The sequence below is a fragment of the Mauremys mutica genome, chromosome 11 (genome assembly GCF_020497125.1).
Source record: "Mauremys mutica isolate MM-2020 ecotype Southern chromosome 11, ASM2049712v1, whole genome shotgun sequence".
Lineage (NCBI taxonomy): Eukaryota > Metazoa > Chordata > Testudines > Geoemydidae > Mauremys > Mauremys mutica.
The window spans coordinates 3,943,156-3,970,536 of record NC_059082.1 but is presented as its reverse complement, the minus strand read 5'-3'; the positions used below and the strand labels follow the sequence as shown (position 1 = coordinate 3,970,536).

Below are 27,381 nucleotides of genomic sequence, written 5' to 3'. Positions count from 1 at the left end.
CTCAAAGTTTAGTTTTGTAGAACACTAGGTTCAGGAACCACTGATATAAGTGAAGTATGCAGGAACCTCTTCTCCCTGGAAGTCCCACTTTCACCTGCTCGTGTGTTGCTACCCTGTAGCTTGTTAGTGCATATGGTTACACCTGCTTAGTAGTATTGTTCCATCATGTGAGGGATTCTAGTTCTCTTCCAATATTCACATAACCTCTGCTGTGCTGTTGTAATAAACCAGAAGCATCTTAAACTTACTTTGCCCCTGTTCCGAAATGTACTAAATCTAATCCAAGAAATAGAGCCTCCACCTTCCTTATTGCCTGCATGTTTGGCAGATAGAGCATGAATTTTCCTTTTCTTATCCAGATGCTCCCCGACTTACACAAGTGTTCCAGAACTTACAGAACTTTTTCCGTAAGTGCAGATTTCCATAACTCAGGTTTGCGTAACCCAGGGAGCGTCTGTATTTAAAAAGAACTCTTACATCAGTGCCTTAAATGTACTCATAATATTGGTATATAGCAGCTCAATCTGCAACCGCTAGATTTCCCCCCGCCCCCCATCAGTGAGCTAAAATTGCATTGTGGGGCTCTGCATGCTGAATTCACACAAGTGTTTCCGTAATCATGATATCCTGGGAAAAGCCTCACACTCAGTATCTCCCCACAGCCCAGGTTGGTGTGCTGGTCCAGTGACAGTGCTCAGCTAACCTACTATTCATCCCCCCCCCCCCCTCGCAGTAGGGTAAGTTACCCGTTTTCTTCCCCTCACTGATGTGAATAGTTCCACTGACTTCAGCAGAAGCCAAGGGGGTTTGTTCAGAGGGGAGTACGGGGCTATTGTGTTGGGTTTTTTTAAGTAGATGGTAAGATTTTTGTCTAGTTGTGGGTAAAGGATTCTTCCTTACTGTCTGCATTGTTTCCTGCTGGATCAGGCTGGATGGGGCCAGGGTTAACGATACTTCCAATCTATAACTGCTAATAATTGCACATGGTCTCACCCCAAAAGCCCCTGTTCAGGAAATCATTGCAAAAGTGTCATCTGAGTGTCAGGATTCTCCCGCGGGGGAGGCTGCGGTATACAGGGCCTCCTTATGCACTCTGCTGCAAATGCTTCCTGCCTAACTGTGCTCAAAGGCAGGCTGATGGCAAAATTAATTCACTGACTGTTAGATGTGCATCTGTTTTATAGTGTAACCATGGAAACCAGACTCCAGAGCATCCTGATTAACTGCCATTAGCCTAATACAATAGGGTTAATCTAGTAGCCGGCCTCTGAAGAGCTCTGGTGCTGAAACTTGCCTAAGCTGCTGGCTGAGAGGGAGAAAATAACCAAGTATATTGACTGCAGACTTTAAGGGGACACTCTCAGCATCTTAGAATGAGACGTTCACTTCTCTTACCCCTTACAATAAACAAATGCTCCTCTCTTCATTTGGATCTTGGCTGAGAACTAGGAAACTCAGAACAGCCCTTCCTCTGGGAGAAGTACATATGAATTTCCTTCTGGGAAAGGACTCTTCCAACCCTGCTTTGTCCCCCTGAGATCTTACCTCAGGGCTTGGGATTCAGAAGGCCCGGCAAGGTTTGCTGCTTGCCTTGGCATCTCTGCTTTTTGCCTGCTATAAAGTAGTTAAATGTCTTTGAGCGGGATATGTGGAAAGTGTGAGGATGGCCAAAGCACTAATGAGGTATGGCTTGTAGTGTGATAATTGAATCTGCCAGTCCTTTGATGCCAGTGGATTATAGAAAAACAGGACTCAACTATGCTATTAATGACACTTCCTTCACAAGACAATTCAAATCTATAAACTAATCAAGTAATCTAAGTTACAGCAAATGGGCAGAAACAAAATAGCTTTCAAAAACCACCGCACAGTGAATTCCACCTCTGAAACCCAGGTTTATTTTTCACTTATCATATTTCTCGGGCTCTAAACAGGTCCTCTTCTGTTTAAATGCCAAGGGAGCCGATGTGAAGAGATTATAAATACTACTTCTGCCACTATATCTGCAAGTTTGTATCTGCTAGTTCCTCAATGGAATTTACAGCTTTGTCATAAACTCTGAACAATGTCTTACAATCAAAGCTAGAGATTTAATGGCAGGCAGGAGTCAGCTGCATTTACTAGACTTCACATATTTTATGCAATGATAAATCATCTAAACTTTCTCTTGCCCTAATTTTCAAATGACAATGAGGACATTGAGAATTTGTGTAGGAAAGGCTAACTGGAGGGCTTAGTGCACCAAAGAGGAAGTTACTCATTTTGGAGGGACATGAGATCATCCCTACCTTAAGGAGGGCTATTGTTAGCAAGAGGAAATTTTCTAACAGCTCTCTTCCCAGAGAGAACATTGGAAACATAGGGCTGTAAGGAACCTCAAGAAGTCACCTAGTCCCTCGCCCCGCACTGAAGCAGGACCAAGTATATGTAGACTATAGACAAATCTGGCAGAAAATCTGTTCTTAAAAACCTCCAGTGGTGGGGATTCCACTGCCTCCCTTGGAAGCATATTTCAGTGCTTAACCATCACTATAGTTAGAAAGTTTTTGCTGCAATCCAACCTAAATCTCCCTTTCTGAAGATCAAGCTGATTACTTATTGCCCTACCTTCAGTGGCCATGGAGAACAATTGATCCCCATCCTTTTTAGAACAGCCCTTAACATATTTGCAGTCTGTTCTCAGGTTCTCTCTCAGACTTCTTTTCTCGAGACTAAATATGTCCAATCTAACTTTTCCTCATGGATCAGGTTTTCTAAACCTTTTAATAATTTTTGTAGCTCTCCACTGGACTCAGATTTGTCCGTGTCTTAAAGTGTGATGCCCAGACCTGGACACAGTACTGCAGCTGAGGCCTCACCAGCACCAAATAGAGTGGGGTAGTTATCCCCCATGTCTTACATACAATACCTTTCTGGCCCCAGACAACAACTGAACTGCTCTGGCTCTGTAGCTCCTTTTAACTGAGCCTGCTGGGCTGTGATTGGCTGCTTCCCTGCAGCCTTTCTAGGCAGGCCTGGAGGACCCACCTTCACTGCTCCTTTTGCTGGGGTGGGGTGAGGTAGAACCGCAAGGTCTCCAGCAGGGGGGCCTGGTAAACCCTGTCACAGAGACCCTGGACAGACCCCTGCAGAACCCCACTAGATAAGTCCTTTGAGTTTGGCAGGGAACCATTTATCATTGTGATTTGAATATAGTAATTCAACCAGTTATGCACCCACCTTATAGTAATTTCATCTAGACCATACATCTCTAATTTATTGATGAGAATGTACTCGTTCGGTTTGAAAGCTCCACTGACCTATTGTTTCAAATATAATAAAAAGCTTAAGTCCAAGCCAGAGATGGGGCAGAACGGAGCTGGCTGTTCTTCCTGGCACTGAAAAAGAACAAACCCAAGGCGTGGTACGGTACACGCTCACAGCACTTGCTCTGCGCTACATTTGGGCTGTGAGCGTTTGGTAGAACTTGAGGGTAGTGGAGGCAGGCCAGTGAGGGTGATAACACAGTAAAGATTGGGATTTTCAAAAGCCTCAGTGTTGGCCAAACTCTGATCCCACTGGAGAGGGATCTCTAAATATATCAGGGGAAGAGGCGGTAGACACGAGGAGGGAGAAGAGCTGCTGAAGCTAAAGGACAATGTTGGCACCAGGACAAATGAGGATAAATTGGTCCTGAATAAATTTAGACTGGAAACTAGGTCTCTAACCATCAGAAGAGTGAAGGTCAGGGGCAGCCTTCCAATGGGAGGAGTGGGGGCAAACAAGCTAACTAGTGTTAAGATGGAACTTGATAAGTTTAGGATCAGGATTCTGTGATTGGTGTTCCTGGGATAATGGGCCACTGGACTCTCTGATCCAAGAAGTCCCTTCCAGTCCTGTGTGCTGAAATCTCTGGTAAAACTGCCATTGATTCCAAGTTAAGCCAACACCTGAGGGCTTTTGAAAACCTCACCCGAAGTATCTAAGCTGGAGCTGTATCTATTGCTAGCGTGCAGGAAATCCACTTACTAACTGCTGACTGCAGACAAAGTAGAGTTTGACTGCACCATGTTGCCTGGTAGGGTGTGAGCCAGAGAACTGTGTGTGGCTTTTTGGCTTTTTTCTTAAATGGACATAACATGTTTCCGACTTGCTCTCCTCTTGCGTTTGTACAAAGCACTTTGGAATCTTCTAAGGGAATATTTAAGTCAATATTTAAATAGGAATGCTAGGGAAGGCTGAGCATGCTGGGAGGGCTCAAAGCGGAACCAGAAAGGATATTTTATTTTAGCGTGCGTTTTCGTTGTTTTTGTTTTACACAAGACAAAATAAATGGAGTCTCATGTTAAAGGTTAGGACAGTGTTTTCCGGAGTAGGAGATGGGATGCCCTGGGAGATACCAAAGTAGTCCAGTGAAGCAGATGGGGGATGGAGGGAGAAGAGAGTGGTGGCAGGAGAATTATGCCATATAACAAAGGCCATCATGACCTCTAAGCCAATTTAAAAAATCTGCTCACTAGCTACTTTGATTTAAAATATGGTGGTTCCATGGGAAAGTCTCTGAGATCTGAGGTCAAAGATGGGTGGGGAGGGTAAGTCACTGTTGTCTTTGTTTTGAGTCCTGCATCTCTCTGATTTTCCTTCAGACAATATAGGTGGAAAGTAGCAAGCTAGCCTCTCTTCCCACGAAACACTAAATGTTCTCATTTTTAGGGGGGTTTAAGGGCATTTTGGTTTTGGCAATTCAAAAGGTGTTTCCTGTTGGTGCTTTGTGAGTTAAAAGTATTCAGTGAGCTGCAGTGCGCAGCTTCAGCTGTTTGTGCCATCAGCCTTGTTTTTGGAATTAATTGAGAAACTCAACATTAACAAGTCACCGGGACCAGATGGCATTCACCCAAGAGTTCTGAAAGAACTCAAATGTGAAGTTGCGGAACTATTAACTAAGGTTTGTAACCTGTCCTTTAAATCGGCTTCGGTACCCAATGACTGGAAGTTAGCTAATGTAACGCCAATATTTAAAAAGGTCTCTAGGGGTGATCCCGGCAATTACAGACCAGTAAGTCTAACGTCGGTACCGGGCAAATTAGTTGAAACAATAGTAAAGAATAAAATTGTCAGACACATAGAAAAACATAAACTGTTGAGCAATAGTCAACATGGTTTCTGTAAAGGGAAATCGTGTCTTACTAATCTATTAGAATTCTTTGAAGGGGTCAACAAACATGTGGACAAGGGGGATCCGGTGGACATAGTGTACTTAGATTTCCAGAAAGCCTTTGACAAGGTCCCTCACCAAAGGCTCTTACGTAAATTAAGCTGTCATGGGATAAAAGGAAAGGTCCTTTCATGGATTGAGAACTGGTTAAAGGACAGGGAACAAAGGGTAGGAATTAATGGTAAATTCTCAGAATGGAGAGGGGTAACTAGTGGTGTTCCCCAAGGGTCAGTCCTAGGACCAATCCTATTCAATTTATTCATAAATGATCTGGAGAAAGGGGTAAACAGTGAGGTGGCAAAGTTTGCAGATGATACTAAACTACTCAAGATAGTTAGGACCAAAGCAGATTGTGAAGAACTTCAAAAAGATCTCACAAAACTAAGTGAGTGGGCAACAAAATGGCAAATGAAATTTAATGTGGATAAATGTAAAGTAATGCACATTGGAAAAAATAACCCCAACTATACATACAACATGATGGGGGCTAATTTAGCTACAACGAGTCAGGAAAAAGATCTTGGAGTTATCGTGGATAGTTCTCTGAAGATGTCCACGCAGTGTGCAGAGGCGGTCAAAAAAGCAAACAGGATGTTAGGAATCATTAAAAAGGGGATAGAGAATAAGACTGAGAATATATTATTGCCCTTATATAAATCCATGGTACGCCCACATCTCGAATACTGTGTACAGATGTGGTCTCCTCACCTCAAAAAAGATATTCTAGCACTAGAAAAGGTTCAGAAAAGAGCAACTAAGATGATTAGGGGTTTAGAGAAGGTCCCATATGAGGAAAGATTAAAGAGGCTAGGACTCTTCAGTTTGGAAAAGAGAAGACTAAGGGGGGACATGATAGAGGTATATAAAATCATGAGTGATGTTGAGAAAGTGGATAAGGAAAAGTTATTTACTTATTCCCATAATACAAGAACTAGGGGTCACCAAATGAAATTAATAGGCAGCAGGTTTAAAACAAATAAAAGGAAGTTCTTCTTCACGCAGCGCACAGTCAACTTGTGGAACTCCTTACCCGAGGATGTTGTGAAGGCTAGGACTATAACAATGTTTAAAAGGGGACTGGATAAATTCATGGTGGCTAAGTCCATAAATGGCTATTAGCCAGGATGGGTAAGAATGGTGTCCCTAGCCTCTGTTTGTCAGAGGATGGAGATGGATGGCAGGAGAGAGATCACTTGATCGTTGCCTGTTAGGTTCACTCCCTCAGGGGCACCTGGCATTGGCCACTGTCGGTAGACAGATACTGGGCTAGATGGACCTTTGGTCTGACCCGGTACGGCCTTTCTTATGTTCTTATGTTCTTGTCTATAAATAATAAGAAAGCGATTTTTGGCATTTTACAATTTTACCCCTAACTTGGCTTGTGCTTTTTGTAAGAGGCTAGATGTTGGGTTACATGTAGTGTGGAGTGGGACGCTAGATGGTGCAGTGATTTTGCATTTTAGTTTCCTTCCTTCTCTGGAGAGCATGGATGAAATCCTGATTATTTGCCCGCAAGTAGGGAAAATGAGTTGGGGGTGCATCTTGTTTCTGTGGAGGGCGTGTGTGTGTGTGTGTGTGTGTGTGTGTGCGTGGGGGGGAGGGGGGTTAATTCTCAAAGATGCCATACAGTGTCCTTGAGCCCTGGAACACCATGGGTTAAACTGGCAGGCATATGGCAGGTCAGGACTCAGGTTCTGACAAAGCTGGCTGTCTAAGCCAGGGTTGGTCCAACCTGATGCTATTAAATATTTAACTTAGCTCTCAAAGTAAAATTAACCCCCCAAACTGAAGTGCTGATGTGACATTCAGCACTTTCACTGAAAGCTTCAGTTGCCTCCTACTGCTGAATTTGCCATGAAAGCCTGTAGGCTGGTGTCCAGGGTGGATAAAAATCAATGATTTAAAAAAAATTGGATTTTTTTTCTCAAAAAAAATCTAAAGATGGTTTTAATTAAGATACATTATAGCTCAAAGATATCTCATCATGGAATAGGAGTTATAAATTCTAATTCTATAATATGAGGCAATATATTCATTTAATGTTTAAGAAAAGTTTTGTAAATGAGTTCCAATAGTTCATGGATTAGGGACCCAATTTTATGGGGTCCCAGGGGCTTCTGTATAGGTTATTTAGGTTAATCTTTCTATCTACCCAATGGGACTCAGTCTAGAAGATACCATCATTCAGAGATGCTTAGTTTTGCATTTCTCAAACTGTGGATTTGTGTCTCCAGAGATAACATGCTTGTTAACAGCAAAAATGTTTTTAAATAAATTAATATAGAGAGGTGAGAAATAACAGACCTTAACCCTATTGTTCCTCTGCAAATTTGTGTACACAGAGTCAATCCCTTACCTCTCTCTAAAAGTGCAAAGTTTAAAAAAGTTCAATGAATAGAAGATTTGTGGGGGGGGATAGATCTGGACAAGGAGAAGAAGTCTGGAGATAAATGTGAGAAGGGAGGAACAGGCAGTAGAAACAAAAGTAAAACTGTTTGAGCAGCATAATCCAAAACACACTTTTATGTAGAAATCCATGATTGAATCGAGTCTTCCTGACTAGTGATTTAAATCAAATTGATTTAAATCAAATCTACCCTGCTGGTGTCTGTCCGCTTTATACCAAAGGTTGCAGGTTATTTATTTTGGATATACTGGAAATGTAAGCTAGGCAATACTGTAGGTAAAAGGGACTTTTTTATACTGCATGGCCCAACATTTCATTTTAGTTTCACGCTTACCTTCCTGACTGGTCCAAAACTCCTGAGACCCAGCCTGAAACGCTGAGATAGCAGACTTTCAATAGTCCCCAGCAGCTTAAACTTCAAGGTCACTAAAAAGCAATGTCAGAGCTAGTAGCCTTAATGGCTGTAATCTGGGGTTGTGGGCGGTACCCAAGCCCATTTGAAGCGGGGGCTACAGAGGACCAGACAGAGCACACATGAAGATCTCCGCATTGCTCAGAGAATGCGAGTTGGTTCTGTTCTGTTCCTGGCACTGAAGCAGGGGAAAGTCCATCTAACTTAGCAGGTAGTGAAGAATAAGAAGAGATGAGACTAATACTATGCATGGGATTTTAGCACAGCCTTTTTTTTTCCTGCTCCCGCTCTGCTATTTTCCAACTGCTAAATAGAAATACTTTGCTTTAAGGAGGCTATTGGTCACTATGTCACTGGTCACAGGTTTCCGAAGGGAGGAAAAATGGGTGCCCAAACCCTAGCTTGGCCTGCCGGGCGTACCCAGTCCCGGTCTGAGGATGGAAGCATTGCAAGGTTCCACTCCCAGACAGATAAGGGCAAGAAGCCCTCCTGAGACCTGTGTTGTTGGGCTAGACTTGGACTGAACCAGTTTGGTGGATGCTTCTGAACTCAAGCGCGTTTGAGGCCGGCGGGTGACAATACCTAAGGCTGGGATTTTCAAAGCACTGAGTGTTGTGCTGTAGCCAGAAGGGCACTCAGAGCAGAATGGGGACAGAGGTGTCACTGTGACAGATTCTTCGCCTTGCTGAGTGCCCTCCGCTGCCAGTCCGAAGGATTTCTCTTCAAATGACATGAAAGGAGCAATAATACTATTAAACTTCTAATCCTTCTCCCCTAGAATTGACGCTACAAATGGAAAGTGTAGTACAGAGAAGTTAAAACAAAGCACGAATGTTGTGCAGCTAGCCTCTCCTGGAGCTTTTCAAAAATTGCAGGACACAAATGAGTGCAGCAGCGATTTACCCGCTCCCACCAACCCCCAAAGAATCACGGAATCATAGAGGATTAGGATTGGAAGGGACCTCAGGAGGTCATGTAGTCCAACCCCCTGCTCCAAGCAGGACCAACCCCAACTAAATCAAAAGAGTTACAAGCTTTGTAGAAATAAACACTGAAGCTGACTTGGGAATTTATCAAAACCAAAACTTTTTGTTTTTGATAAAACTTTTATCAAAAAAGCTGTTTTGACACAACTTTCTCAGGCCCGGGATGTACATGAAGGAGGCACTCGGCCTGTGGGAGACCAAGGTTCACGTCTGTGCTCTGCCTGATACGGAGCCTGGGGGTCTCCTGCCCGATGAGTCCCATGCTGCCAGGCAATTGGCTGGCCTGGGGTGGGTCTCTTTCTCCTTTTCATGGGAAAAATTTCCACAAGGTCTCTGTTGTTGTTGCACATCAGAATGAGAACAAATGCTGAAGCATCAACATTTTTTCACAAAAACAGAAATGTTTTCGTGCCAGCCCTGCTGAATAGTATTTCCTGGGCAAATGGACAAATGCAATGGAAAAGGGGCTGGCAAACTCAGTTTGGCAGCACTGACTGGTTGCCTTCATAGAAAATAGGTTGGCCTAGGTTTTTTGGCTTGTGAGTAGCTGGCTATTGATTTGGGGGCCCAGGGGGAGCTTCCCTCTTCCTTTAGACTGATGCTGTATCTTTCCATCTGTACGTTAGCCTCCACCAGTGCAAAGTTTATGGCCCAGTAGCTGTCCTGCTCTCCTCCATGAACGTTACACTGTACAGTCAGTCTGTTTGACAATATGATTATATGGAGCAGAGGAAAAAAAGACTCCCCACATCAGACACAGTAACTCGTCTTTAGGTAGCAACGTGTCTCTCCATGTTAGCTTTTAGAAAAGGTGGTAATGATCACACTTACATTTAAAAGCTCCTTCCGAGCTGTCAGCAGGATTTAAAGCATTTACTGTCAGTCATTAGTAATGCAGGATGAACCGCAGGAAGCAGACACGTTGTGCAGCAGCAGCTTGGAGGCCATGTGGTGGGGAGAGGAATTCTCCTGCACCTCCTTCCCTGCATTTCTCCTTTACATCCTCCACGTCCTTTGGCGCTTCCTCCCCTTGCAGCCCCATGACACCTCCACCAGCCGAGGTCCCCTGCCTTTGTCGCTCCAGGGGTGCGCTGATGAGTGAGGGGAGGCCCCATCGGAAGGACTGAGCACGAGCACAAAGCAAGCCTACAACTGGAAATCAAGCCCTGGTCTCCTGGGTGGCACTGAAGAGAGTCCCTCAGGCGCTGGGCTGGCTGGCTGTGGCTTTTGCCTGTATGCCGTGTTGTGGGAGCTGTGTCAGTCCCAGGATGTTAGCGAGACAAGGTGGGTGAGGTAACATCTTTTACTGGGCCAGCTTCTGTTGGGGAGAGGGACAAGCTTTCGAGCTGCACGGAGCTCTTCTCCAGGGCTGGGAAAGGCACTCGGAGCATCACAGCTCAATATAAGGCGGAACAGATTGTTTAACATAAGTGGTTAACCACAGGCACTGACTTTTCTTTTTGCCGGGGGGAGGGGGGGCTCCTTTCCGCGCCCCCCCCCCCTCGGTGTGAGCAGTGGGCGAGGCCTTGGGGACAAGGTGGAGCAGGGGCGGGGCCTCGGGGCGGAGCACAGGTGAGGCCTCAGGGGGTGGGAAGGGGCTGAGCAGTGGCAGGGCCTCGGGGCGGAGCACCCCCTATTTTTTTTTTTAATTCTTTTTTTAGTGGGTGCTTGAGCCCTGGAGTGCCCAGGGACTCGGCACCTACGGGTAACACGTTTCAAAGGGCTATTCAAGGTGAAGTGTCCTGTTACCACCTCTGCAGTCCATGAAGACTATTTTTAAAGAAAAAGACAACTTTTTTATTAGTGGCAAAGTCAAAGCCTCCAGGACAAGCCACGTGCCTGAACGGTGGCTGTCGGCAGCCCCTGGTGGGGCTCTGCAGCCAGGCCTTCTCTCACCTCATGAGTCCCTGCAGTAGATACTCAAACCTCAGAGGTCCGTTTGCTCTTAAGGGATGGGCCCTGCCCGTTCCTGTACCACACAGCTGTGCGCACCCCTATAGCCCTACTCCCAAAAGGGGAGGACCCTGCCTCTGGTCACAGGAGCCACTTCCTGGCAGAGGTCAAAGGGAAAGGAGGGGAGAGTGAGTAGCTGGCCAGCTCTGGAAAAAGGAAACCCCTTCTCCCCGAGCGAGGGGCACCCACACCCCCATGACCACAACACACAAGCCTGTCGGTACGACAGCAAGAGTTGCCTGTTCGTGGGCATGCAGGTGAAGGGTGGCTAGACCCCTGCATGCTGCAAACCAGGGTCTATCTTCGTCCCTTCCATCAGCCAGGGAAGGAAGGAGGCTTGCCTCCCCCCCCCCACCAATTCCATTCTTGGAAACCTTTAAACTGTGGCAGAAAGATGACGCCCGAACTGCGCTGGTTCGATTCTTCACCTCCTGTGGGTCCAGGAGAGCACCCTGTCCTCTCCCCCTCCCCGGCCCCGCAGTTCCTCAAAAGGTTTTCTGTCTTATTGCCCCTTGCTGGGGCAAAGCATTCAACCCCACCATGGCATTGGTTCTCCCCTTCCTCTCAGCCTCTTGACTGACACTGCATCACTCCAGGGCGGCGCATGAGCCTGGGGTTTGTATGTGCAGGTGAGGGATCGTCGCTCACGCGGGACGGAGAGAGGAAGACCTGTGGGCTCGCAGTCGGAAGCGGCTTGCTAATACCACTGAAATGGGGAGCAAGTCTGGTGAAGCATTCAGGGTCGGGTAAGGGCAGACTGGTGTCATGTGACAGATCTTATATGTGCTTTGTAAGTGAGATTATTCCATTGCATGCTGCTTGCATGAAGGGCTGTGAGGAGCGTGGCTTAAACAAGGCAGGAGGCAGCTGCAAACTGTGATGTCTCCATGTTCAGGAACATTGAGAAAACTTATTAAACGACCGGCCTTGAACTTGCAGTTCTCTGCAGGCAGATCAATGCCGCTTTGGCTGCACGGTGACTGCAGGATTGGCCCTAAGTGCAGTGCTACTGAAGAGCTGCATCCATACCCTACTCTAGAGGGTGTCATTAGTTTAGTGCAGGGGTCAGCAACCTTTCAGAAGTGGTGTGCCGAGTCTTTGTTTATTCACTTTAATTTAAGGTTTCATGTGCCAGTAATACATTTTAACCTTTTTAGAAGGTCTCTTTCTATAAGTCTATAATATATAACTAAACTATTGTTGTTTGTAAAGTAAATAAGGTTTCTGAATGTTTAAGAAGCTTCATTTAAAATTAAATTAAAATTCAGAGCCCCCTGGAGTGGTGGCCAGGACCCAGGCAGTGTGAGTGCCACTGAAAATCAGTTTTTGTGCTGCCTTCGGCACGAGTGCCATAGGTTGCCTACCCCTGGTCTAGTGTGTGTCAGTGCAAGAACTGTCCTGCCAGATTCTCTTCCCCAACACTTCTGTTATAGTTTATAATGCTGAAGCACAAATGCAGATCTGCAATGGAGAGCCGGGACAAGAAGCTCAGAAATGTGTGGCTGGCTCCCTGTGATGGCTGGGAGAATAATTTCTGAGGCTGAGAGCAAGAGCTGATTTGTGATGTCTTGGATTGAGCTCTTACTTGGATGTGTTGGTGTTTAAACTGGGTCGTCTGGGCATGAACGTGCGCGCCTTAGCCCTGCCGAGAGTCCCGGGAGGGTCATTTTCCTATGGCTCTGCTAGACTTCTCTCCTGGTGAGGGCTGCTCTGAGTCTGAGGGCTGGTCTACACTGGGGGGTTGGGGGGGTTTGATGTAAGATACGCAACTTCAGCTACGAGAATAGTGTAGCTGAAGTCGATGCATGTTATTTTGACTTACCTCCCGTCCTCACAGCGCGGGATCGACGGCTGCCACTCCCCCATCGACTCCGCTTCCGCCGCTTGCCCTGGTGGAGTTCTGGAGTCGACGGGGAGCGCGGCGGGGATCGATATATCGCGTCTAGATGAGATGCGATAAATCGATCCCCGATAGATCGATTGCTACCCGCCGATCCGGTGGGTAGTGTGGACGTACCCTGAGAGCCTCTGCTCTGACTCATGTACCATGGCACTGGCGTCACAATATGTCATCCTCTGGATAATAACAAACCATAAAAATCTAGGACTAAGTGCTCTGTGTAAACCTGTCTGATACACCATCTCTCTCACCCGTTCCCCCAACTCCTTTATATATGGCGCTTGCTTGTAAAAATGTAGATTGGAAAAAGAGAGACTTTGGGTTGAAGGGGGTGGGTGGGGGGACAGAGAGAGCACATAGTGTGGGGAAAGAGTACAACAGGGAAGAGGTGGGAAGGGAGATGTGTGCTCCTTTGATGAAAGAAAGAGAAGTGAAGGGTGGAAGTTATAACAAGAGACACATGCCATCTCTTCAGCAAGGTACTGAAGCATGGGCATAACTTCAAGTATGCAAGTCATTCCATTGGAACCTACAGGTCTAGTACTGGGATTGCCACCTTTCTAATGGCTGTTAACTGGACCCTCTGTTCCCACCCAAGACCCCACCCCGGTGCTGCCTCTTCTCCCCCAGATAAAAAAAATGCACACAAGGACTTGTCAAGTGGAAACCCGGACACACAAGCTGAAACCTGGACTATCCGGGTGAAAACCGGACAGGTGGCAACTCTAGATTTGTCACCTGCGTGAATCAGGGCCACAGTAAACTGGACTTTTAAAGATGAAAAGATGGCTGATGTTGCAGTTAATTACAATGCACCTTTGTTTTATTCCTCTAAATGGCAGGGGGTATAATAGATGTTTGGTAAGCTTCCCAAGCCCTGCCACCTGTTACATTGTAAATGCCAGGAAGAGATCTGCCAGGCCGTCCTTTACAGACTGGTCTCAGGTCTAACTTCTGAATAAAGCAGTATCTGATGCAATTCAGTATCTGCATCTCGTAATTTCTTGAGAATGACCATATTAGACCCCCAAATTGTATTTAAATGATTGTGCAATTGTGAGGAACCAACAGAAGCCCGGAGCCCTGTTCCCTCAGAGCCAGCCCTCTCAAATTAGTAGCTTGAAAAGTGGCAGCCTTGATAATTACACGGGCTTGAATGTTTTGTTATGCAAGTGGCTGTCCCACAAATGTCCTCGTCAGAGGCCAGCTCATCTCCTCAGGGAGACCATGTCGCTATCCGGCACTGGGCTATGCCTGTGCTCAACGCCTAGCTCAAGTCTGGGAACATCCACAGCTGGTGAAAATGGCAATTGTCAGCTTCACTGAAGAGGCCTTCCCTTCCCTTCTATCTCCAGTTCCCCAGGGCAGATCACCAATGGCTGGGAACTGGCATATTGTATTGACTGCATTGGGATCATGCCAAGTTACTTTCTGCTGCTTATTTGACATGAGCCTCTTGAATAGCATCCTACTTATTACATCTATATAGGCAAAGCCTCATCTGCCCCTGCAGTAGTTTTCTTCTGGGTTCCATGCCTGACCTTCCTCCGGCACTTACTTAGCATCTTGGCTCTGTTAAATTGCTGCTCTGAATACTGAATTTTATGCAGCTAAGCAAATTGGTTTGCACAACTTTCTCCAGCAGCAGCCTCTCCATACTGCTCCGGTGCTGACACGATGGTTGTGAAATAATCTGTCTGGAATGGTCTGCTGGTTGTGTCAAGCCAAGTTAAATTTTTGCCTCCCCAAAGCTTTTTTGATCAGCTTAGAATATAAACATAGAACAAAGTCAGCCAGAAGTGGCTTTTCGTGATTTGTTTTGAATGCAGTGAAGCTGACAAGGTCCATGCTCACTTGGCGTGCGGACAAGACTCCTGACTTGCTTTAGGTTTGAATGTGGTCTGATACAAGCAGGAGGGGAAGGGTTTTGTTCAGTCTGCCTGTGACAAAGATTGCGCTCCAGCGGCTTTTGGCAGGCTGCTGTTCTGTGCTCTGTATGGTGTACAAAGCCATTGTCTCAGCCAGAGCTTAGATTCAGTTTAATAAAATCAGCTTTTATATGAAACATGACTTGATTTCTTATCCCAGGCCAACTTTAAATGGGGATTAAACCCCAGGGAAGAACAGGAAAATACCCTTTTTTCCCATTAAAAACAACGAGGGGTCCGGTGGTACCTTAAAGACTAACAGATTTATTTGGGCATAAGCTTTTGTGGGTAAAAAACCATCAAGAAGCGGGTTTTTTTACCCACGAAAGCTCATGCCCAAATAAATCTGTTAGTCTTCAAGGTGCCACCGGACTCCTTGTTGTTTTTGCGGATACAGACTAACACGGCTACCCCCTGATACTTGGCTTCTTTCCCATAAGATTTATTTTTCTCCATACACTCTCCCAAATCTCTGTCAGTTCCCATGCTGGATACTCTAGTTCTTGTCTCGTGGTCTTTCAAACTGCGCTTTTCTATGCCACTCCAGTTGGTCTTCACCACTTCACTGGTGAAGTTAACTGCAGAATGCAAAACATGCTGAAGGTACCTCGTGGTGTACTGCGAGACTTAAGGAGCGCAGGGAATGGAGCTACTGCATGCAACTTTGTGATCGCCCCTGCCATCACAAGTCTGAGAACATTTTTTTATTTGCCTTCTGGTTGTTGAGCCTTCGGAGTGCAGTTGGGTGATGTTTTCAAGCTTTTTCCCACACTCATGAAGGCTAGAAACTTACCTTTTCTTTTAAATGACCACTGAGATTTTTATGTAACTGGCTTAAGAGGCCGGGGCACCAAGTGAAATATCCAAGGGGCACCGAGTGAAATATCCAATATCGTGAGTTGGGATAAAGTCCCAAGCACTGGCAATGCTGTGTTTGTAACTACAAAATCTTACAGCTTCTACTCTTGTGAACAGGAGTGAACATTTGCAGTAGCTGGGGAATACAGAGTGCCATCTGCCAAACAGATTAGGCCCTGGCTTCCTCAGAGTTTGTGGGTGTTTCGATTTGCCTCTTGATTTCATTACCTCTCTAAACTAAAATAAAATAATGAGGCACCCAGTGTGCCACTAGGCCAGTGGTACTAGGTCAATAAACGCTGGTTCCATGTTAAAAAGCCAAGGAATTTTGTCTGATCTCAAGCTTTTCAGCTTGGCGGGATGCAATGACTTCTGTTTTGGGTGTGGTCTTCCTTGGGATAATTTTTTTTAATGAAAAAAAAAATCTTGAGATTTTATATAGAATATACGATTATGAGGACACTAAAAATTTAGCACAAAGTCTCTTTTCTCATCCAACCCATAGGAATCCAAAACATTGTCAGACTTAAAACTTTCTTTCAGATGTGTCTGACTTTGTGATATGAAAACGAGCATGCCAGAGTCTTAGTCATTCCCTCCAAAACGCACTCCCGGCAGTCTCCTCTGGCAGAAAATCCATTTGGAGAAAACTTGTCTAGCTCTAAATGTATACAGTGAGCAATGTACAAATGATGACTGTATATAAAATAGCACTTTCTCACCTAATGAATCTATATAACTTCCTGCAGAAGAGTAGATTCCCCCTAGTGTTGAGGAAGGAAAACTGGTCATTGACATGGAAACAAGACTTCAGCGGGAGAGAGTAAAGCCAACTCCTAAAATATGGAAACTTCAATTCTGACTAAATAGGGGAGGAGTCTTCTAAATAGTTTGTGAGCCTGCTAGTGGTGCTCACTGGGTTCTGCTTTTTGGAAGCCACCAGAAACCAATAAGAGCAGCGGTGTGTATGTATCTGTCGCTAGGCCTGACATGTTTGTGCATATTTAGTACACTAGGTTATGTGTGACCCTACTGTGCCTGGGCAGTTTCTGCATACTGTTTTTTCTTATGTAAAGAGCAAAGGTCTCGCAATGTGCCATGCCAGTACATTATCCTGTCTTGCATTCTGACAAATACGGCATTAAAACTTCAGTCCTTCCCGCTGCCCTGATCTGCCTCCTGCACCTCTGACTTGCTCCCTTCTCTCCGTTCCGTTTAAGAAGATGGCCATTGTAGAGGATGCTTGGGATAATACGACATGTCTCCATTAAAGCCAATTCATTACTCACATGCTACAACCAGCTAAATATTGTCTAGTGCTTTATCAGAAGCAGCAGTGTACTTGCCTACCACAGACTTGAGTTATGGTCACCACTTCTGTTTTCTAGACCGGTCTGGGAATCAAAATCCTCTTCTTGGTCCTACTGCAATCTCTGTAAGGGTGGTGGGTTTTGTGCTCCAGGTTTGGATCTGAGTCACTACTAAATAAAAACTGTATAGTGGGAGGGAAGACGATCTTGTGACTAAAGAATGGGGAGTGAAAAGACTTGGGTTCTCTTTTAAATAGATTTCCTAAGGGACTTTAGGCAAATAACTGGCTTCTTTGTGTCTGATCCTGCTCCCTAGATCTGTGCTTGGAGGAACTCTCCTTTTGTGCATCTCCTCCTGCCCCATTGCTGCAGGACCACGCTGGGGAGGGATGTGGAGGTAGATTGTCCCTCCTCCAGTCCTGGGCAGAATCCCCAGAGGCCTGTTACCTCTTCCATGAATGGCCCCACCCCAGGGACAGGTATCGCCAGGGGGAGTCTCTGGCATTGGGGCACTGAAGCTGAGGGGGTTCTGCTGGAATTCAAAGCCTGGATGGCTCTGACCTTCCATTGTTTCACTATTGGAGCATTAGCCCCTGCGTTTTCTTCTATGGGGTGGGTCAAGCCCAGGGGCGGCTCTAGGATTTCCGCTGCCCCAAGCACGGCGGCACGCTGCGGGGGGCGCTCTGGTGGTCGCCGGTCCCGCGGCTGCGGTGAACATCCCGCAGACGTGCCTGCGGATGCTCCACCAGAGCCGCGGGACCAGCGGACCCTCCGCAGGCACGTCTGCAGGAGGTCCACCGGAGCCGCGGGACCAGCGGACCCTCCGCAGGCACGTCTGCGGGAGGTCCACCGGAGCCGCGGGACCAGCGGACCCTCCGCAGGCACGTCTGCGGGAGGTCCACCCTCCGCAGGCACGTCTGCAGGAGGTCCACCGGAGTCGCGGGACCAGCGGACCCTCCGCAGGCACGTCTGCGGGAGGTACACCAGAGCCGCCTGCCGCCCTCCCGCGGGACGCCGCCCCAAGCACGCGCTTGGCGCGCTGGGGTCTGGAGCCGGCCCTGGTCAAGCCCGAACTGGGCGACGTCAGGATCATCAGACTTCCTCTCCCAGAGCCCCCTGTTGTGGGTCATTCAGTGCGAGAAGGTAATCGAGCCCTCTCTTCTCCCATCTGTTCACACAGGCTTCAGTTTTAATTAATCTCAAGATCCTCAGATGAAAGATGGGTTGGAATCTAAGCAGCCCAGACCGGCCTGAAAGGGTGTTCTGGCTTTCAGCATTTCCATGAGCAGCAATTGGGGTCTGAAAGTGGCATGTTCCCCCACAGCTGGACTCCATTGAGCCAGTACCTTAAGAGTGATGGTTCTTCAACTCTTCAATTCTTCCGTTTGATTAATACTTTCTCTACGACTGTAGATGTTATCGGGCATTATAAACTATTGATTAATCTGAACTGTACTTTTTTTTTTTTTTTAAAGCTGTGTATAATTTTAATGGAAACCTTGACTTCCCATTATAGACAGATTATTTTGTAATGAGGCATGCTGTTTTGTCTGAATCATAAATTCTAGCGGGTTTTTGAAGAGGCAAACATGTAACTACAATTCATATCTCTTAATGGCCGTTAGTCCCTCTCCCCACCCCACCCCACTCTCTCAAGGACTGTCCATGCCAGGTGTGTAACTCTTTATTGTCAGTATTGATGAGAGCGGTATGTGTAATAAACCCAGCCATCATTTTTTAAAGAGGGCAATGACCTGATAATGGATTTGTTTTCTTTGCAGTTTGCCTTCTGCCTTGAGCTGCTCATCAAAGAGAAAAGCGCTCCAGTCACGTGGCTGGAAATGTGTTCAGTAAGCCATGAAAATTAACTTGTTTAATTTATGCAAACCAACTTTTTTAACCACTTATTGCCCTTTATGCAAAGGGCCACAAAGTGTTTTGTATAGAGAGAGCAGCAAAGAATCCTGTGGCACCTTATAGACTAACAGACGTTTTGCAGCATGAGCTTTCGTGGGTGAATACCCACCTCTTGCATCCGAAGAAGTGGGTATTCACCCACGAAAGCTCATGCTGCAAAACGTCTGTTAGTCTATAAGGTGCCACAGGATTCTTTGCTGCTTTTACAGAACCAGACTAACACGGCTACCCCTCTGATACTTGTATAGAGAGAGCTCTTCACGGACGCTGGGGCATCCTACTTACCACTTTAAACCAATGTAATGTAACCTTACCACCTGGGGTTGGAAGCTTTGCAAGACCAAAGTGTTGCTGGCAGGGGGACTATATTAAAATTATAAAGGAGAGCTACAAATCTTTGCAAAAATACTAAAGGAGCAGGTCAGTTGTAATGAGAGCACAAGTCTTGCATGTGCACTTTTAAAGTTGAGAACTTGCATAAGTGTTCCATTACTTACTGCTATCAGTCCGGTTACTTTCTGGACAGATCAATATGCAGCGTAATTAGATGCATATGAGTCAGATAATATGTACTGTACATAAGTGGTTCCATTTGCTAATGGTTTACAGCATGACAGTTGTTTGTTAGAACGACTTTGTTCTTTAAAGGAGGGTAGGTGGTAATGTGTAATTACAACAAAAAGTAGTAGTTTAAAAGCTGTCAGTCTGAATATAATAAGGCAGTGGGATTAGAGTGATTGCTCTCTGCTGATAGCTCTTGGGTAGGCTGATCCAACTTCAACTGTTCTTTAATAGCTTGCAAGCTTTTGCTGGAGTCCCCTGTTGATAGGAGTGATTCATCTAATGTAAAACTTCTCCGTGAATAACATTTATAAAGGGCTACAGTTAAGGCCTGATCCTAAGAGGTTCTGAGCATCAGGAGCTCCCCTGGGCACCAGTGGCATTTGTTGGTGCTCAGCAGCTCTCTGGAACAGACTCCTAAGGCTGTTTAGTGCGCTACTCAGAAATAATTGGGCCAAAACATACATGCCACTGGCCAGAGTGGACTATAGAGGATTTTTTTAATTCCCTTCCTGATGATTCTTAGGCTATTCCTTAACTCAAGGCCATGAACTTTCTGCATCCAATATGCCAGTTAAACTTACAATCGACATTTGTGTGTGTAACTCCTTGGGCTGAAAATATGCTTATTTCCTGTTACTTAAACCAAAAGCCACAGGTTTTATCTAGGGTTTTAGTGTGGTAACAATCAGTGAATGCAAAGAATCGACTCAGCCTGGAAAAAGGACAAAATTCTCTCAGCTCCACACAGTGAATTTTAATTGAAATATGTTGCTTTCCCTCTCCGACAGCCTTCTTGTTGAGTGAATGAGAGACCTGCGCCCTTAGAGCAGAATGTCTGAGTTGAGATCTGAGACACATGAGAGAGGGAAAGCCACCTGCCTTTATAAATGAATAGGAATGAAAACATACTGTGTCTCCTTTTAGCTATTTCCTACTTCTCTGCGTTACAATTCTGTGGCTGCACAACCTTCCTTTATTGTGATGTTTTCTTGAATCAGAATTAAAAACAAAGTAGAAAGAGAACTTGGTGATCAAACTTGGTGCAATGTCTCGAATAACAAACTACCTGATGCACAGCTAAGAACCCATGGCCATCCTTGTATCTATGTGACTTGAGCCATCGCTTCTCCCCTGACTTTGCCTGAGGGGTGGATGGGCAGATTGGGGCATGTTTTGGGTTGGGGGGAGAGGCTTGTCTGTGGCCGTCTCCTGTTTAAAAGGTCAGGGCTCAAGGTATTAGACAGATCTGCCTGTAACTTCAGGTACATGATTTAGACAAGCAAATCCCTGATACATAAGTGGTGATTGTGTTGTATGTGCCTTAAGCATATCCTGTTATACTCTGGGCCCCATCTGCGTAGGTAGGATCAACAAACCATGCCATAGCCATATAATGTTGTATCCTTGTAAAGAGGCGTAAACTTTTTCAAAACCACCTAAATGCTATTTTCAAAAAAGACTTAAACACTCCTAAGTCCCATTGAGTTTCACTGAGACGTAGGCTCCTATGGGCCAGACTTTAAAAGATTGCCCCCTTTAAAAGTACTAAGAGGCCTAAAGATGCAAAATAAGCATCTAGTGGGATTTTCTAAGGTGCCTAACTCCCATTGAAATCAATGGGAGTTAAAGTGCCTAAACTACTTAGGAGCCACATGGGATTTTCAAAGTGCCTGTCTACACCTTTAGGGACCCAAATGCCTTTGAAAATCTGGCCTTTAGGAGCTTACGTCTCTTTTGAAAATGGGTCTTAACAGAAAATATCATAATGCCCCTATATAAACCCATGGTGTCCCCACACCGTGAATACTGTGTCCATTTCTGGTTGCCCCATCTCAAAAAGGGTCTGGTGGAACTGGAAAAGGTTCGAGAAGGGCAACAAAGATTATCAAGGGTTTGGAATGGCTTACATATTAGAAGAGACTGAAAAACTTAGGGCTGTGCAACTTAGAAAAAAGGGATGACTAAGCCAGGGGATATGCTAGAGGTCTATAAAATCATGAATGGTATGGAAAAAAGTGACTAGAAAAGTGTTGTTTAACCTTTCACACAATGCAAAAACTAGGGGGGGTCCCCCAATGAAATTAAAGCAGAAGGTTTAATACAAGACAAAATAGTTTTTCACACCACACACAACTAACCTGTGGAACTCATTGCCATGGGATGTTGTGATTGCCAAAAGTATAACTGGGTTGGAAAAAGAATAAGATAAGTTCATGGAGGACAGGTCAATTAATGGCTATTAGCTCAGGTGGTTAGGGATGTGACTGTAAACCTCTGACTGCCAGAAGCTGGGAGTGGAAGATAGAGGTGGATCTCTCCAAAATTGCCCTGTCTGTACACTGTCCCTGAAACTGTTGGAGACAGGATACTGGGTTAGATGGACCGATGGTCTGACCCAGTACGGCAGCTCTTATGTTACCCAAGGTCGCAGCATGATCATGTCACAACAAGCCCCTGATATGGTATATAGGCTGTAATTTATAACTGCCTGACTGCCAGCTAATGGACTCTTGTGTCTTTAAAGTTAGCGTAAAGTGGCTCTGATCTCTAGCACGCCTTTTTATCATAAAAATAGATGAGTAGATATCTGGAAAATTTAACAGACATTAGTGAAGATAACTGCTTAACTGACCAGGTCAGTTTACTATTCCTTTTTAACAAAAGAGAAATTACTAAAATTAGAGTGAAGGTCTGACCTTAAAAGCAGAAAGTCTAGAAAATGTCAGGCTAAGGTTGGATATGTAGATACGTGCCCTGGCTATATCAACAGAGCTGAGTGACTAACTAGCTGATTTTTCAGATCATCAGCAACTTTGAAAAGTTTTTTTAAAAGTTTTCAGGTCTGACTGGAAATTTTTTTTTTTTCAATTTCGGGTGAATCACAGTTAAAACACTCTGGGATGAACAAAATGTTTCATTTAGATTTTGAGCATTTTTTTAACTTTTTTTTAAATTCAGAAAGAAAATATCAAAAGTTGTTTCGAACCAAAAATTTGTAACATTTTGTTAGTAAATGTCAAAACAAAACATCTCAGTTTTTTGGTTATTTTTCTAAATGAACAATTCGGCAAAACTGAAACAAATTCACAATGTTTTACTGTCGCTGAATTGGCATTTTCCACCACACAAAGTGTGGGCCAAAAAGTTCTTCCAGCTCTGTATACCCTATCTTTTCACAGCGCTATGAATTGCCATGGAATTGTGTATGTAGATTTTCTGAAACTTTCTGTGGCTTGATGGTGTTTAACTTAAACGTGTACATTTGGGGGTTGGACTAGATGATCTCCTGAGGTCCATTCCAACCCTGATATTCTATGATTACAAAAAAGTGATGTTCTTTGCTGCTGAATTGTAATGAAGCTGAGGAATCAGATGTGCCTATGTATTAAATCTTTTTGAACTAACTTCATTAGCTCCAAATACTTTAATGTGAGCAAAAGGAATTTTCAAGGTTGGATTGTGAAGCATCCCGTGTGTGAAAGGTTCTGTATGAAATGAAGCTGATCTAGATCTTTCAAAAACTTCATCTGAACCTAGTTTCAGATTTTCGCATGTGCCAAACTTCCCTTCACGCGCACACACAATGTTTTAATTAAATGCAAAACACTAAATGTTCTCAATTATTTTGGTATTTGGAAAATCCTCTTAAATAGCTAATACAGTGAAATGGGAAAATTTGGGTTGCCTTGGATTCATATACTTTAACAGATTTTGCAGCATCAAGACACCAGGTAATTTCATGAGCACCCCTGATAGCCTTGCATACCCATCACAACCTCCTTCTGGTTGAAGACTCCAAAGGAAGACACCACAATGATAGTGAATCTAGAAATACCTCTCAATAGGTTGTTGTACTGCAAGAGGAAAACAGAAGTGGAGGATAGTTAATTATCCTAGCGTAAATAATCATGGTAAAAAATTAATATTCAGACCCTGTTATGACCTCAGTTAAGTATGCAAATTTGGCCCTTAATTTTGGTTGTCTAGCTCTAGCAAATGTAGCTGTGACTTGATGAGATTCCTGTAAAGCATGCTTGTTCCCTGACTTAGCCATGTTTATGATGGGGGGAGACTTCCTTTTATTTGACTGTAGTTTGCAGACAATACTACCTGTATGGCTCATGAAATGGAAGCTTTTATTACAGCAACATGAACTTAAGTCTTCCAAGTTAACTTGAAAAGAGACCGTTACTGGAACATTTCTGCAAATACATGTTGTCTTCATTATCTCCTGGCGTTGACTAATTAGGAACAGCGCCCATGTACATTTGTAATAGCACAATAAGTGTTAATTACTTAACAGTTTCCTTGGTTGGAATGTTTCAGAGTAAATGTTATGTGGTGTGCGCTCAACAAGTGACAGCTCTTCAGAGCTGTTATAAATCTAGGGCTGTATGTGCTCTATGCTTAATGTTTTCAAAGGTGCCTAAGGACCAAATGGGAATTTGAATCCTAACTCACTGAGGCCTTGGCTTCACGGCCAAGGTGCGTTTTCTGCCTCTGGGATAAATAACAAATGGACACTATCCTGAGGTAAAAACACAGCAAACACTGGGCACTTTAGTTTTTCTGTGAGATAAATAGCCTTATACCTCCTCCAGGGGTTGACTTTGGCAAATTTACTTCACGAGAAAACTAAAGTGCCTGATCTGCTCTGTGTTGGTATCTCAGCCATGCTCATGCATGTTACTTTCCCCAAGGTATAAAAACACACACTTTTGTTTTTAAAGCAGTGGGAACATGGCCTGTTAAGCAATACGTGATCGAGTCTAGCACGATGACCTAGAGCAGGGTTCTCAAACATGCGGCCCGCGGAGCTCTTCCCTGCGGCCCGCGGAGCTCCCCAGGGCCGCCCAGAGGGGTGGGCAAAGGGGGCAATTTGCCCCGGGCCCCGGGCTCCGCAGGGGCCCCCAAGAGAAAAGCGGAGGCTCCTACCTCCGCCCCTCTCCTGGAGCCTCGGCGCATAGAGCGCCGAGTCTCCGTCCGAGCGCCTGAGCCCCGCCCCGATCCGAGCCGCGTGGGGAGGGGGCGGGGCTGGGAGCTCTGGGCTGAGCGCTGCGCTCGGCGTGGAGCTCACAGCCCCGCCCCCTCACCACACGGCTCTGAGCGGGACGAAGCTCAGGCCTCGCCGGAGACGCGCTCGGGTAAGGGGGGGGGAAGCGAGACCTGCCGGGGCCGGGCCGTGGGGGGGGGGAAGGGAAGCGAGTCCCGCCGAGGCGGGGCCGGGGGGGGGGGGAAGGGAAGCGAGACCCGCCGGGGCCGGGCCGTGGGGGGGGGGAAGGGAAGCGAGACCCGCCGGGCCGGGCCGGGCTGTGGGGGGGGGGAAGGGAAGCGAGACCCGCCGGGCCGGGCCGGGCCGGGGGGGGGGGGAAGGGAAGCGAGACCCGCCGGGCCGGGCCGGGGGGGGGGAAGGGAAGCGAGACCCGCCGGGCCGGGCCAGGGGGGGGGGAAGGGAAGCGAGACTCGCCGGGCCCGGACGGGTGGGGGGGCGAAGTGAAGTGAGACACCCCAGGGCCGGGCCGTGGGAGGGGAAGGGAAGCGGGACCCGCCGGGGCCGGGGCCGGGCCGGGGGTGGGGACGGGCAGCGCGACCCGCCGGGGCCGGGGCCGGGCCGGGGGGGGGGGGGGGGCCGCGAGACCCGCCGGGGCCGGGGCCGGGGGGTGGGGGGGGGAAGCGAGACCTGCCGGGGCCGGGCCGGGCCGGGGTTGGGGAAGGGAAGCGGGACCCGCCGGGGCGGGGCCGGGCCGGGGGTGGGGGAGGGAAGCGGGACCGGCCGGGGCCGGGGTGGGAAGCGGGACCGGCCGGGGTGGGGAAAAGAGGGACCCGCCGCCGCCGAAGCGCAGCCCGGTCTTCGGCGGTGGGGGGCCCCTTCTGTTCCGGGACCCGCCGCCTAAGTGCCCCGCCGCCAAGCCACCAAACAGCTGTTGGTGGCGCTTAGCACTTTCCAGGAGGGAGGGGGGAGGAGCAGGGAGCCGCGCGCTATGGGGAGGAGGTGGAGAAGAGACAGGGCAGGGGCGGGGCCTCATGGAAGGGGTGGATTGGGGGTGGGGCCAGGGGCAGCAAGGGGGCGTGTCAGTGATGCGGCCCTCGGGCCAATGCACTAGTCCTCATGCGGCCCTCGGGGTCATTTGAGTTTGAGACCCCTGACCTAGAGAGTGTCTGCTACTCTGAAACCTGTAATTTGAAAATGACTTCTGGGAACCTGTTTAGAGTCTCAGTCCTGGCCTTTTGGGGGCTGTCTACACAGCAAAGAAAACCCCGTGGCTGGCCCGTGCTGGCTGACTCAGGCTGCGGAGTTGTTTTATTGATGTGTAGAAAGCCGGGCTCAGGCTAGAGCCCGGGCTCTGGGAGCTCCCACCTTGCATAGTTCTAGAGCCCAAGCCTGGAAGTCTGCACAGCAATGAAACAGCCCCGTGAGCCCAAGTCGGACGGCACGGGCCAGCCATTGGTTTTTCTTTGCTGTGTAGACGTCCCCTATGTCCCTAGAAAACTAGGGGCTGGGAGTGCTGTGGCCGTAGCATTTGCCCACTGAGTGGGGAGTGTGCAGACATGCCAAATCCACTAAAAAAAACCCACAGAAATTGGGCATGTTTTTGGCTTAATTGGCTTGTGAATTGCTTGTTGGCTAGTTTTTGGCTTGTTGCTTTTTTTTTTTTTTTTTTTGATCGACTCCCGGCAAGCAGGGGCAAGGGGGGGAGAGAGTCAGGGGTGCACAGCAGGCCCACCACAGTCCCAGACGGCACGCCGGGGGGATCTAGTCACATAGAGTGTTGGGGTTCTTAGGGACTGGCTGGTTTTGATCTTGTTTTGAAATGGGATTAGCTTGATTTTTGGCTTATTGTGAAAGTCGGGGGGCTTATTTACCGCGTGAAAGTGGGCAACTTGGGGAGTGTGGCTTACTGAGAAACTGCACTGACTGGCTCCCAGAGGAGCCCTGTCAGGGTTTTCTCTAATCAGGAAGACTGGTTGCCCTCAGGGTCCTGATATGGGACTTCCAAAGTAAGGAATACTGGGGGTGACTTCAGAAAAGGATGTGAAGAACATCCCTTCCTTCCTTCCTTCCTTCTCCAGGGCCGGAAGGGGGTGACATGGAAGGAAGTACTCCACTTCCTGGAAATGGCACATTTGTTTTTTTTTAAAGTGTCCTGTTTGTTGTCTGATCAGAAACTAGTACAGACCTTTCTCTTTTTGCATGGTAAATTTTTCATTGCCTTAATGGATGATCAATATTCTAAATGTCAAACACAGACGACCCTGACCTTTCCGATGGAAAAGTACTCTGTGCAGTCAACATTTTAACTTCATGCTGGAGAGGAGAGATAGATATAACCCCACGTGAACCTTTCTGCTGAAAACACTCTCAAACAAACCCATTAGAAAAGTTCCTCAATTTCCTTGGGAATACCTGGCATCACCAGAAATGCAGAGTTGTGTATCTGTCCGGTACCTGTCAGCAAGCTCTTGGGTTAGATGCATTAATAATTTAAATGATATATAGATTCTTAAAGTGCTTTTTGGGGAGTGCAACTGTGTGTGGACTTGGCTAAATCCCAGGAGCCGAAAGGCTTTTTGTAGAAAGTGTTTTTGGAGTAGCTTCAAAACCGGCCAGTGGTGACTGAGTTTGGTGAGATGTCTTGTTCCCCAGCCCTTGCTCCTTCCTCAGGGTGTAGAACACCCTCTGCCGTTTTTTGTATAACTCTGTTTTCTGTTTAGCATCTGCTAATTAAAGTAAAGCCACAGTAAATATTGCCCTTTCCTCTGGCAAGCTATGCAGTATCTAGCAATATGTTGCTAGAAACTAAGAAAACTTATTGTCTGAATAGCTGGAGACTAATATATTAAAAATTGATTTTATGTGGGTAGCATGTGGCGTTCACCAATGACCCTTAAATAAAGGTGAATCAATAGGCAGTGAGAGAAATAGAAAATATTGGCAACCGGGCGGTATATCT

The 27,381-nt window shown here is 46.6% G+C and overlaps 1 protein-coding gene across 4 annotated transcripts in view; it reads left to right on the top strand.

Moving 5' to 3' along the window:
• The window catches only part of CORO2B (coronin 2B), a 129,519-nt gene that overhangs the window by 21,843 nt on the left and 80,295 nt on the right, over positions 1-27,381 (top strand). Inside the window, exon 1 of one of the 4 annotated variants that reach the window (XM_044979510.1) lies at positions 18,777-18,798. The exons of 2 other annotated variants lie outside the window; for them this stretch is intronic. In XM_044979510.1, the coding sequence (XP_044835445.1) occupies positions 18,790-18,798 (9 nt within the window). In that variant the 5' untranslated portion in view covers positions 18,777-18,789. Of the gene's footprint in view, positions 1-18,776; positions 18,799-24,522; positions 24,574-27,381 lie in introns of those variants that run through there. One more of the 4 variants, XM_044979511.1, reaches the window with a different exon arrangement.